General features: G+C 43.2%; 2 protein-coding genes across 2 annotated transcripts; one reads left to right on the top strand and one right to left on the bottom strand.

Moving 5' to 3' along the window:
- Nucleotides 1-1897: 1897 nt before the first annotated feature.
- On the top strand, nt 1898-5102 carry MONOS_14167 (uncharacterized protein; the record flags this gene model as incomplete). Its single annotated transcript, XM_067866946.1, has 3 exons — nt 1898-1965; nt 2281-3104; nt 3260-5102. 3 exons carry the CDS (start codon nt 1898-1900, stop codon nt 4930-4932), a joined length of 2565 nt encoding a protein of 854 aa, XP_067728289.1. The 3' UTR covers nt 4933-5102.
- Nucleotides 5072-12851, bottom strand: MONOS_14166 (putative ribosomal RNA-processing protein 12; the record flags this gene model as incomplete). Its single annotated transcript, XM_067866945.1, has 3 exons — nt 5072-5480; nt 5646-12757; nt 12831-12851. The coding sequence occupies 3 exons, from the start codon at nt 12849-12851 to the stop codon at nt 5312-5314; spliced, it is 7302 nt and encodes a 2433-aa protein (XP_067728288.1). The 3' UTR covers nt 5072-5311.
- Nucleotides 12852-13042: the final 191 nt, after the last annotated feature.

The following is a 13042-nucleotide window of genomic DNA, read 5'->3' as shown; positions in this document are numbered from 1 at the left end:
ACAATGCTATTCCATGAACATAACATTGCCATTCCTAAGAGAAGGAAGACAAAGTAAACCAAATTGTACTTTAATACACATTATTAACATAAAAATATCATATATTACGAGAATACTTTATCTTTAGGTATAATCAAATTTTCTCCATCCATCATTCATCAATAATAAAAGAACGGGCTAGATCATAACAATTTTTTGCCATCAAAATTTCGATAAATATTTTGAATTCCCTTTAAAATCGAACAATAAATGAAATCCGATTACTTTTCCAATGTTTTGTGCAATTATTAGCAATAACATATGAAAATTAGCCTCGTTTTACAAAAATTGGCTTTCTTTCACATAATTGTTGAAATTCAAGAAAATTTTTTGAAAGAGCGTTTCCTTCTTAGAATATTAACAATATAACCTTTAACTTTCTTCTTTCTTTTGAAATATTATTATGATTCAAGAATTTAATTTAAAAAAAAAAAAAAACAAGCTTAGGAGAGACAGAAATGATCATTGTTTTCACAAAAAGAATGCCGATGCACTTAACAACAAAATAACATGAAATCAGTATTTCAAGGAAACCATATTAAAAAATTTGTTTTTTCTTATTTTTTTCATTTTTTTGTTTGCATGTGTCCAGCTCGACATTTGTCAGATGGAGAACGCAATTTTATATCACATATAGGACTTAAGGTAAATATGCTATATTTTCAATGCTTAATTTTATAATATTTCGGCTACTTTTTATTTTGATGGAATGATATTTCAAGCCAATTTGTTGTTTAGGTTTGACACAAAAGAAATAAATATATTTCATTTAAAATTAAAAATATTTTTCATATTATACACAGGGGAAGGAGCATTTGGAAGGTTTGAATTTGAGATATTTTTGCTTTTCATAAAAGTAATTAAGAGTATTTTTAGGTGAAACAAATGATCATGTCCAAATGGCTGTAAAGGTTATTCCACAAGCAAATTATTTCCCACGCGAATGGGAGGCTGCTGTCGCGCTTCAACAGTTTGAGTAGAAAAAATGATTTGTGAATAAATCTAAAAAAATTCTCTTGCAATAGTGCGCAAACGAATCACATTATTAAGTTTTTTCAAATGAAAAAAATGGAAGGTTATGTTATAATGTTCATGGAATATGCAAATTTTGGGGTTTGGTTTTTCCAATACATTATAATTTTGATAAAAATGATTAATTTTGCAGTCTGTTACCGAGCTTCTTCGAAAAATGCAAAAATTTTCTGAGTCTATCACAAGATATTACATAGAACAAATTCGTTTGATTTGTTTATTGTTATTTTTAAAAAGCAACTTCTTATTTAGTGGATGGACTTCAACAAATTCACAAAAAGGGAATTATTCACAGGTTCTGCACGAACACTCATACCAATTAAATTACATTACTAATAAAAAAATCTTTTTTCAAATATGTTTGCGTGGTAGGGATATGAAGACAGACAACGTTCTCCTTCACGATCCATCAGGAACTTTCAAGGCTTCATCGATGATTGCAAAGATCACAGATTTCGGACTGTCTCGTTCAAAGAAAATGACTTTTGCCGCAACAATGACTCAGTGCGGGTTTGCATTCATTCATTTTTTTAAAATAAAAGAATCAAGATTTTCCATTGTCTAAATTAACACATAATTGTTTTGCTTTGACTATTTACAATTCCGCAAAAACTTACATATTAAAATGCATTTATTTCATTATCAGCACCCCTTTAAATGCGGTGTGCATTTCTCCATTATGATTTCTCCAATAATATTTCAAAACTTTGTAAAAAAATTTAAAAAATATGAAAACTCAATTTTGCATGTTATCAATGACCAGGCACCAGAGCTTCTGTCTCGAGAGCACCGATACGACGAAAAGATTGACATATGGGCGCTGGGCATGATTATGTATCAGATGCTGACAGGGAGACATCCAGTCAGACCAGGCTCATTCGAGTACATATGCCGGTATGTGTGTGCATGACAAATGGTGATTTTTCGAGAACATTGCTGGCATTTATTTGCAAACAGGAAATGTGCTTAAAACCTGTTGCTAAAGAAAGATAAACAATTTCTTTCTTTCTTTCTTTCTTTCTTTTTGATGAAGTTTTGCTGATCTTTTTGTGAGAACATTTTTTTAATGTTTTGGCGCTCTGCGCTGAAACTCCTATCAAATCTTACCAATTAACTTCTCAATCACACTTCTGTTTCAATTATCTCTTTCTATTAATTCATTCACTTATCCACTTCCTATTCCCCAACACATCCATTTCAATCACACAGCCAAATCAACTTCCCCATCCGCCGTCCGCAGTACATCAGCGACTTGGCCTGGGATCTTCTGTCAGGCTTCCTCTGCATCAACCCCAAACAGCGCCCATCTGCTGCAGAAGCTCTTCATCACCCGTTCATCACACAGTCAGTACCACCGGCGCTGCCCCAGCCTTATGGCACATACCAGTTCCACATGCCTGACAGCCAGCGTCCTCCTCACACGATGTATGACCATCGCTATCAACAACAACAGCAGCAGCAACAACAACAGATGATGATGATGCAGCAACGACTGCCTCAGCCACTACCTCAATCACAACCTCAATCTCATCCACAACCACAGCAGCAGATGGCCATTTTGCCTTCAACAAAGCAACCTTCTCAGCAGCCTGAGGCATTGAGCCCTGCTTTGCCCACGCAACAGACTGCCAAGCCTTCCAATGTTCCTCCTCCTTTCACACCTAAAGTGCATATCCCACCTTCCTCTTCTCCTTATTCTCCTTCTACTCCTTCTTCTTCTCCTTCCCCTTCTCCATTGCCAGTCACACATGCACACCAACAGCGCATCATCCAGCTTCCCCAGTTCACCCACACCAACGTCCCTGCTCCAGCAGCACCAACTTTGATAAGAGGGCAGCAGCCTATGAATTTCAAAGGAGGCATCTTCCACTTTAAGAAGCTCGATGTAAACAAACAGCCTGAGAATGCACCGAATATTGTTGGCCAAGCAAATCCGATGCAATTCCCACACCCAATCAACCCGGCATTTGGAATGCAAAAGCCGGCAAATGATGCAAAAGTGAATAAAGCAGGAGAAGCGCGAAAGTTTAGTAGTATGTTTTAATACTCTCTTTCTTTCTTTTTTTCTCTGCATTCTATTTGTAATTTTCGTTTTATTATTTGTATTTTCCCAAAATTTCATAATTCCAACTCTATTTTTCCTGATTTATTGATCAAAAAACAAACGAACAAATAAACAAACAAGCAGATTTCATTCCATATGATCCTGTGTCCAAAGAGCCTCAACTGCCACAGGCTTCTCCCAAAGCAATTAGCTCAGGAGCGAAAGAAGTGCCAATCTCAAACAGCAACACGAGCAATTCACCAGCATTGGAGAAGCCTCAGCTGGACACGGCGGCACTGAAGGACAGTATTGCTTCATCATGGATCGTCACGAACTCGAAAGATTTAATGTCAAAGACAGATTCCCAAATAAAAGCAGAAGAAAAGAGAACGGAATCACAGAAAAAGCCAAATGAAGAAGGAAAGAAGACGAATTCTCCGGTTGTGCGAGCGGAGCCTTCGTCTGTGCTGAAAGAAGCCGCAACAGCAGCAGCATCAGCTGAAAACAAAGACCAACAATTGACATCTCCAAAAACAAACGCAACAAATGGAAAAACTTCTTCTCCAGGCACAGAAAGTGAAAATCAGAACAAGAGTCTCAATTCTTCACTAGAACGCTCACTCAACCTGGATCAGTATGAAATCGTTACAAAAGAGCCCTTCAAAAAGAAAGAAGAGGTTTCCTCTGGAAGCACACAAACAAGTGCATCTTCTTCTTCTTCTTCTTCCACCCCATCTGCCTCTATAAAACACACAATTCCTTATTCTTTCTCCACTTTCCCTTCTTTCGTCGAACCATCCTGTGCAATCTCTGCCCAGGCTGTGCTTCGCCTCAAGCCGCACCTCGTTGCCAATCTGCTCTACACAGACTGCATTTCTCTCTCTGCGCTGGTTCCGCTCACGTTCGGCTCAGCCCCGGCTGATTTCCCGTCGTTCTTCCCGCTGTTCTATGAGGGGATCACTGGGATTTCGAACGATACGATCACAAAGGACAAGAAGAAGAAGTTTGCGCAGCTTGTTCCGAAATGTCCTCACCCGGTCTTGCTGCTGCTGTTCCATGCGCTTTCACATGCTCCGGTTCATCTGATGCCGAAGAAGGAAGAAAAAGAAAAAGAAAAAGATAAAAAAGAAAAAGTAAAAGAAGCAGGGCAGAAAGACGAGGAGTGCTATGAAGATGTCCTCAAGGCTGTGGATGAGATGGGAGGGATGAGAGAATTCGAAGGGAACCAGCTCATTGAACTGGCAAAAACGACAATTGGCTCGCTGTTCCAGCTGAGCGAGAACAAGACACAACATCTGTCATCTGCTTCTTCTTCCTCTTCCTCTTCTTCTTCTTCTTCTGATTCCCTGCCTGTGTTCCCTATTCCGCTCTCTTCACTCACAGACGAGCAGAGAAAGAGGTGCGTTGTTGTGGCAGAAGGCGTGCTGATGCTGTCGTTTTTGTCTTCACTCTCAAAAGTGAATCCGAAGCCGTTTACTTTTGATTCAGCGCTCAATGACAATGAAGAAGATGATGAGCTGGAGATGGATGAGATGAGTGGGAGAGGGCTGGGCTTTTCGATGATGCGAAGGATAACGTATGAGGATGAAGTGGAAGATGACGATGATGACGATGATAATGAATTACAAACCAGTTCAATGGAGGAAGAAGTCAAAAACGAAGACTTAGACCAAATTTCAGATGATGAAGACATTTTGGAAGATGAACAGATTGACACTTCAACAAAAATTATATTGTTCCATTTTTCTCCAAAGTTCTTTGAAAAACTTGCGGCGAAATCCTTCTCGCTATTTCGGGTTATCCTGCATCATAGTTGAAAGTCTTTTTTATATTTTTTTATTTATTTTGAAATAAACATATTTCTATTTCACCTTTTTTTTTTATTTCCTTTGCCAATTTTTTTTTTGGTTTTAATTGGAGTATTTTAACCTTTTAAAAATGATTGTGGACTTTTTTAATTATCAAGAGTATTTTTGCGCTCGTAAAGTGAAGTATTTTTTTTTATTTTTCCATCATTCCATCTGAACGCAATTTGTAATGAAGTGATTTTTTATTTAAAAAAAAAGCTATTCAGAAGAACGATGCATCACAAATTACACAGCGCTTTTAGAAGAAGAAGAAATAGAAGGAGATGAGGAAATGGATAATAATAAACCGACTTGAAATAGAAGAAGATAACATCAGAAACACAACAGCTTATTTGTGCTTTGCCTGAGCTCTTCTTTGGCTTCTCGAAAGCTTCTGCTGCGATCTCTTTCCGCTTTTGTAGTCGAATCTCGAATGACCTTCGCCCATCCCTCTGGAATGCTTGTGCGACATCTGCTTCATCATCTGTTTGAAGGCTTGTGTCACCTGCGTCTTGTTTCTGTTTGTATGAGAGAGAAAAAAAATAAAGAAAGAAAGAAAGAAAGAAAGAAAGAAAGAAAGAAAGAAAGAAAGAAAGAAAGAAAGAAAGAAAGAAAGATATAAAGTAAATATTATAATAATGAGACTTATAACAGCAAAATAAATCAAACAACAAAATGCACACCTCTTATTGCTCATGGCCGGATTAAGCGAAAGATACGAGTATGGCTCAAGATCTCCCTTCCTCTTCACATCTCCTCCTGTCTTTTCTGACCGTGTAGCTCTTCCAAACGACTCCAGCTGGCTCTTAATGAGCTTTCCTTGCGTCACTTTCCGCGGCTTCACATTGACAGGCCGTGCATTCTGAGCATATTCTTCGTCTTCGTCTGAATCTGGCTCGTAATCGTCTCTCAATGACATGCTGTCTTGCTCTGACTCATCCGACTCTTCTAACCCAGCCTCTCCCACCAGGCTCTTTCTCTTCCTTCCTTCCTGGTCTTCTCTTGTCCGCTTCTTCGGTAAATCAACACTCTGCTTCTTCTTCTTCTGGTTGTTGGACTTCAGCAAAGCATGTGCATGTGCCTGTGACACAGGCATGTCATCCATCTCATCATCGCTCATGTCTCCTCCTTTCATCAGCTCCTCCTGCATCTCCGACTCGTCCATTCCAGCCATCCTCTTCCTCAGCGCTGCCCTCTTCTTCTCCTCTTCGGCTTCTTCATCCACAATCAGCATTCTCCCGGTCAGCTTGTCCCGCTGGTACTCATCTCGAACAGCACCAGCAGAAGATGCAGAAGATGAGCTTGATCGACCAGACTCCAAAAGATGATGTGGCTGTGTGAATGACAGCAAATCAACTGGATCCATCTCATCATCTGCCTCTTCCTCTTCGCTCTCTTCTTCTCCTCCTTTCTTCCCTTTTGCTTTTTTGGCCTTCTTTTCTTTCTCTTTCTCTTTTTGCTCTTTCTCTCGCAGTGACTCAAACATCAGATGATCCAACGTGAGCATCTTCAGCTTCTCATCTTCGCTCAATCCGCTTTCCTCAGCGCCAACAGAACCACCTAATTTCCCTTTCCTCTCCTTCTCCTTCTTCTCCTTCTTCTCCTTCTTCTTTCTCCTCTCCTTTCGCTTGAATGGCGAGTCAATTGACACTCCATCCAAAAGCTCGTCTTCTGACTCTTCATCTTCACTGCTGCTGCTGAGACCGTCTGAACTTCCGCTGATTTCATCTTCGTCAATGTTCAGATGGCTCCTCACATTCATCTTCTTCTTTTTGCTCAGCCGCTCGCTGATCGACGACTTCATCCGCTCTTCCCTGCCTTCCTGCTTCATCAGCATCTCCCTCCTCTCTCTCTTCTTCTCCTCTTTCCCTTTCTTCTTCTTCCTCTCGTCCTTCGCCACTTTGTGCACTAGCACTGCATAGTCACTCCCCGCCAGCTCTAAAATCTTCTCTTCATCGTCAAACCTTCTCAAGCAGCGCGCCACAAATAGGCTCATTCCTTGCCGCCACTTCTCCTTCACAACACGACTCAACACAACTTCGTCCTTGCCGTCAGGCATCCACTTCGGCTGCTTCTTCTTCTTGTTCTTCTTCTTCCCGCTGCTCCTGTCGCCACCTTCAGTCAGAGCATCAGAGTTGAAGAAAGCGGAGATGATGAAGAGATGGATGTGAGTGAGCAGTGAAGGGCAGCGTGAAGCAAGTACATTCAGAAAGCCGAGAATGGCAGAGACAGCTGGCAGACTGCGGGGAAGAGGACAGCAGAGAGAAAGAAGCAGCTGGGAGAATGGAGCATATCGCGATGAAATGGAGGAGGAGGCAGAGGCAGTTGCTGCAGTTGGAGTATTTGTGAGAGAAGGAGAAGAAGAAACGGAAGAAACAGAAGAGAAAGTGGAGAAGAGAGGAGAAGGAGCAGCAGAACCCTGCTGCAGAAAAGCAGGAGTCGCCGGCTGTGTCAATTTTGGCTGCATTGAACGAGGGATGAAAAGCGGATTGAGTTCAAACGGCTTCGCCTTCAGAACAGTCATCAGCTGCTTGTCTGGCTGCACAAGCGGCTTCAGAGCAGCAGGCGGAGTAAACACATCCCAGTTGAAGGAAGTGGCAGGTGCATCAGCAGAAACCATTGATGTGGAAGAGGAAGAGGAAGAGGAAGATGATGATGAGTTCATTGTGGTTTTGACGAGCTTGACAAACTCAGTAGAGAAAGAGCGGACGACTGTTGAGAGTGCAGTCAGTGTGTGGATCAGGATGCGTTCATTGCTCAGAGTCAGCCCAGTGAATAAATACGAAATAAGACTTCTGAAGTCGAAGGAAGTCGAATTCAAAGCATTCACAGAACCAGTTGAAGAAAACGAGGAAGGAAACACATCCATTGAAGACATTGATAAAATTGGATTCCTTGCAGAAGAAGAAGAAGAAGAAAGAGAGGAGCTTGGGGCAGAAAACATGAGAGACTGCTGGAAGAGCAGCTTCAGCAGATAATGCGACCTCTCTCTGATTGTCGAGTTCTTCGCTTTCAGCCCATCTAAAATGATAGGCAAGAAGGATGAGACATATGTGTTGAAGTGATTGGGAGGGAGGTATGTGAGAAGAGAAGAAAGACAGATCAAGATGGACTTTCGATACGAAGATGACGACAAGACAGAGGAGAACAAGGAATTCCCTGCTTTTGAGGAGGAAGATGAAAGAGGAGAGGAATATGAAGAGGGAATTATCGACGCCTGAGGAGCAAACAGAGCAAAGAACGTTAAATAGAGCTCAGGGGGAGGGGAAGGATAAGTTGGGGCTGCAAACGCAGCTGGCCTTGAAAGAGAATTCTGATTGAAGATGGCAGAGTCAGGGGAGACGACGAAGAATGTGTCGTTGTGCTCCCAGATGTTTGCATACGACGCGAAAATGGCACGAATCAAAGAAGACACCAACGATGGTGATACATCAGATGTAAAGCCAGAAAGAGAAGAAGAAGAAGTAGTAGAAGATTTCCTGCTTTGAAGTCCAGCAACCACAGAAAGCAGAGCAAACAGAGTGTGAGCGAGGCAATGCGAGCAATACGGTGGCAGCGAAGGCACCAGCATATCACAACACTCGATGGAAGAGATAATATCAGCGATTGTCGAATCACTGAACGCTGCTGACTGCGAAACAGCCGCCACCATAGAAAGCACTCCTTCCATTGAACCTTGCTGCTTCTGGGTTTGCTGCTTCTTCTTTGCTGCGCTGCTAATCAACGTCGATACATTCGCTGGTGACACGCATGAGGAAACCAGCATGTCGAGTGTGTGGAGCTCGTCTTTGAAGAGGCGGAGGAGCACATCGTCAGGTGTAGCTGCACACACAATCTGGATGGTACGCTGAAGGGATGAGGCCATTGAAGAGAGGAGAGACTGAGTCATGGCAGATGCCTTGGAAGATGAAGAGGCAGAAGAAGAAGAAGAAGAGGAAGAAGAGGAAGACAAAGAAGCAGAAGCATCCACAATAGCTGCCCTGAGCTCTTTGAACGACGGGAAGAGTGTTTCTGTGAGGAGCGCAGGACACAGCGCACTCGAAATCATCTTCATCACCTGCTTTGTTCTGCCCACAGCCGGAGCTGTAACTGGCCAGTTGATCGCATTCAGGCGCCTTGCCCTGTCCAGCTCGCTATTCGCTTCGTCCTTCTTGTTTCTGTGCCCTGAGTGATGATGATGATGATGCAGCATCGACATCCCACTGGCAGACGCTGACAGTGATGTCTGTGTGCTCATTGTGGATTTCACTGACTTGTATGACTCTGTCTCCATCTCCATCCCTCCTTCAGATTCCTGCGGCTCTCCATTCCTCTCAGAATTGGCTGCTGTTTTGTCTTCTTTCTCTGCCTCACTCATTCGACTGCCTTCGCTTTTCCGGCTTTTCACTGAATCAACTGTGAATAAAGAGACCATCTCTGATAGACTGAACAGCGATGGAGTTGTTGTGAAGGCGAAATGCGACCCTTTGATCGTCTGCTCTGCCTCGTCTGCTGCAAAAGTGGATGAAGCTGTTGATGAACGCGATTGCTTCTTTGAAGAAGAGGAAGCAGAAGCAGCTGCAGAAGATATAATTGCCTGTTGGATTGATGAATAGAGCGATGAATGCGAAGAACACAAAGATTCCAAACACCTCAACGACATCGGGTGATTACGTGGCAAAGATGAGTTCAGACCCAATTTCTGCTTTTGTGCTTCTCTTCGGACGGTTGTGGAGGTCTCTGAACGTCCTGTCTGCATTGTTGATTGAGTTCGGGTGCTTGTGGATGAGGCCATTGAGGCTGTGTCTGATTGAGAAGAAGAAGAAGAAGAAGAAGTGTGCTTGTGCTCGTGAACACCAGATGACTCTTTTGAAGAGGTATCATCATTATTGTCTTCATCTTCATCATTATCGCTACTGGATGAAGAATCACCATCACTTTCGCTATCCTCATCATCATCCTCATTGTCATCGTCTTCTCCCTCATCTTTTTCCGGCTCGAAATCTCCGTCTTCTTCATCGTCCAGTAGGCTGAAGAGCGGGCGGAGCGACTGGTTTGGCAGAAGCAGCAGCGGAGGAGGGAAGAAAGAGGCGACGAGGTTCTCAATAGAAGTGGAGACGAGTGATACAACAGACATCAGAGAGGCAGAGGTGAGTGGGGTTTCGCAGCCATAATCAGCGAGTGTGAGGGAGTCAATGGCAAATGGATCAGAAGAGCCAAAAGGAGAAGAGGAGGAGGAAGATGAAGAACCAGAAGACATGACAGCTTCGAAGGGGTTGATTGTGGGGATGGTGGAAGAAGGGTTGAAGGAAGACGCTTCGTCAATGGCGAGCTTGATCATGTGCGTCCATTGGTCGACCATCCACTGGGCAGACGGAGAGAGAGAGAGAGAGGAAGACGAAAAGGAAGAAGAAGGAAATGAACTCATTGATTGGCCTGGGAAAGAGAAGGAAGAAGAAGCAGAGGAAGAGGAAGAGGAAGAGGCAGAGGCAGATGCTGAGTCTGCACATATCATCTTCAGATGGCTGAGGTTTGAGTCAAACGAAGAAGGATACATGAAAATGGGGTCTGTTCCATCTTCCAACGGATTTCCCACTTCATCGTCTTCTTCATCGTCTTCATCATCTTCTTCATTATTCTTCCTCTTCCCACTCAAATATCCACCAGCACCTCCATCTTTACCTTCATCTTCATCGTCTCCTCTTTTCCTCCTCTCAACCACTGCCCTTTTGAACTCCCCCGTCTCTTCCAGCAGCTCCTCTGCCCATTCACACTTGACCAGTGCATGTTTCTTGCTCCCTTCCTCAGCCGGCAGTTCTGTCGTCATCCACTTCAGATAATCAGAAATAAGAGTGTGATCGTCTTCTGCACTGCTCTCGTTATTTTGTGTTTGCCCTGCTGCTCCAAATGGGTTTTTACTGTCCATTTGAGAGAATGGATCGATTTTCTCCTCAATCGACGTGATCATCCGCCTCTTCTGCTTCGACGAAGCGGATCCAAAAGAAGAAGAAGAAGAAGAAGAAGAAGAAAACGAAGAAGAAGAAGCATCAGCAACATCCACAGGTGATAAGCACAGCGACGGCATCAGCGACCAGATCTGCCTGGCGACAGTCAAAAACGCCTTTGCGATGGGCGAAGAAGAAGAAAGCGACGGCGATTTCAGCAGCGTCGCAGCTTGCCGTGCGTATTTACAAGCAGAAGGGAACAAAGTGCTGCGGAAGAAGGCAAAAGAGGAGTGGTGCATGGCATCACGAAGGAGAGGGAAGATAAACAGACGCGAAGAAGAAGAGCTGTCGTCGAAGAGAGGGATGCAGCGGAGGAATGAAGAGACACCCATGGTGCTGATGGCGATGGAGAGGGCGTGGTCGATCAGAGGAACAAGAGGAAGAGATGACAGAACAGCAGAGGCGACAGAGCGAGAAGAAGAGGAAGAAGAGGAAGAGGAAGAGAAGAGGGAGGCAGCTGAGGCTGTTGACATGGCAGATCCTGCTACTTGGTGCAGATGGTCGTGGAAGGAGGAGATTTTGAGGAGAATGCTCGAACAGAACAGCTCAGATAGAGGAACATCAATAATAGAAGAAGAAGAGGAAGAAGAGGAAGATGAAGAAGAAAGAAGTTCTTGAGGAACTTTGACAGTAGATGAAAGGCGAAGGAGCAGCCACTCGAAGCAGAAGAGGGAGATGGGCAGAGAATCGACATAAAGCAGGGAAAGCGACTGGTCAATAAGCGACACGAATTCGTGGAAAGGAGATGGCTGGCTGTTCTCTTCAGCCACTTGCATGCTGCTGCTTACCTGAACAGAGCCAAATGGAGGTGCCTGCGATAAATTTGAAGCAAATGCCGTAGAAGAAGAAGAAGACGATGATGATGATTGTGCATTGCCAAAAACGCTCCCAGAAGCACCAGCCGATTGCCTCTGCTGCTTCCGCTGGTTGATTTCTGTCCAGGCGGCTGCTTCGACCAGCTGCTGGGGCAGTGCCCCTTTCATGATGAGATCAACCACACACTCAGCTGCGACACATCTGGTGGAAAGAATGGGGTGCCTAAACAGGCCGATCAGAACACGCAGAAGCTGCACGACAAGACTGAATGACGTGGGAGATGCGTTTGAAGGAGAAAGAGAGCTTTCTCGGATGACAAGGAAAACAACAGCACGAGTCATCACATTGGAATATGCTTCGCAAATAGAGGCAGGCGAAGAAGGCGTTGGACTAAGCTGAAGAAGACTGCTGATAATAGACATGTGACTCTTGAGAGTAAACGGGAAAGACGGAGAACGGTTTGAAATGCCTGCAACATCTTGTGATGCGGACACAATGGATGATGAAGAAAACAAAGCAGGCTGTGCTTGCTGAGAAGCTGCTATTGAAAGTTTAGCTCTTTCTGCCAAGATATCAAAGACCTGCTTGTCCCAAAAGATAGATTGAATGTATTTTGCTGTGTTAGATAAAGAAGATATTGTGTCATCAAAGTGCGGAAGTGAGGCCGTTGAAGTGGTTACAAGGGTTCGAAAATCTGCTGGAAAACCAGAAAGAAGAGAGTAAAGAGCTGAAAGCGTGAGTGAAATCTGTCGTGTTTGCTTTCCTTGTAAAAATGTTAGCATGCTTGGAAGAATTAGTTGCAGATCTGTAACCTTTGAAAAATATGGAAAAATTGAACGAAGCAGAAGAGTAACATAATATATAGTCTCTTGCTTTGTTTGTGGCTGAGCTAATATAGGTCCAAGAATTCGTGAAATTTCTTTTGTAAGCAAAGGTCTAAGTTCTGCTCGAGATCCAAGGAGTGAGTGAACCGAACTTTGAGCGATATGTCGCACCTTTTCATTATCAGTTGCACACCAATAAACAATAGTTGAAAATAGGTTTATTATACTTTGTCCACCTTTGTACCATTGTTGTGCAGGCTGACATTCAATGAGCACAAACAATGCATGCAAAAGAAGAGCACACGATTGAGAATCATTTGAAAGCAATTTCAATGAAGATAGAAATAAAGGAGCATGCTCAAATTGTTTTCTCTTTAAAGAATCAGTTAAGACATCTAAATTCTTTATCGTTATTCGAAGGATAAGACGAAGATCAGAAGGGTTGGTAGATTTATC

This window comes from Monocercomonoides exilis (genome assembly GCF_001643675.1).
Source record: "Monocercomonoides exilis strain PA203 chromosome Unknown scaffold20-1493094, whole genome shotgun sequence".
Lineage (NCBI taxonomy): Eukaryota > Preaxostyla > Oxymonadida > Polymastigidae > Monocercomonoides > Monocercomonoides exilis.
The sequence above is the reverse complement of the archived record's forward strand: the minus strand, read 5'-3'. Positions and strand labels throughout refer to the sequence as shown.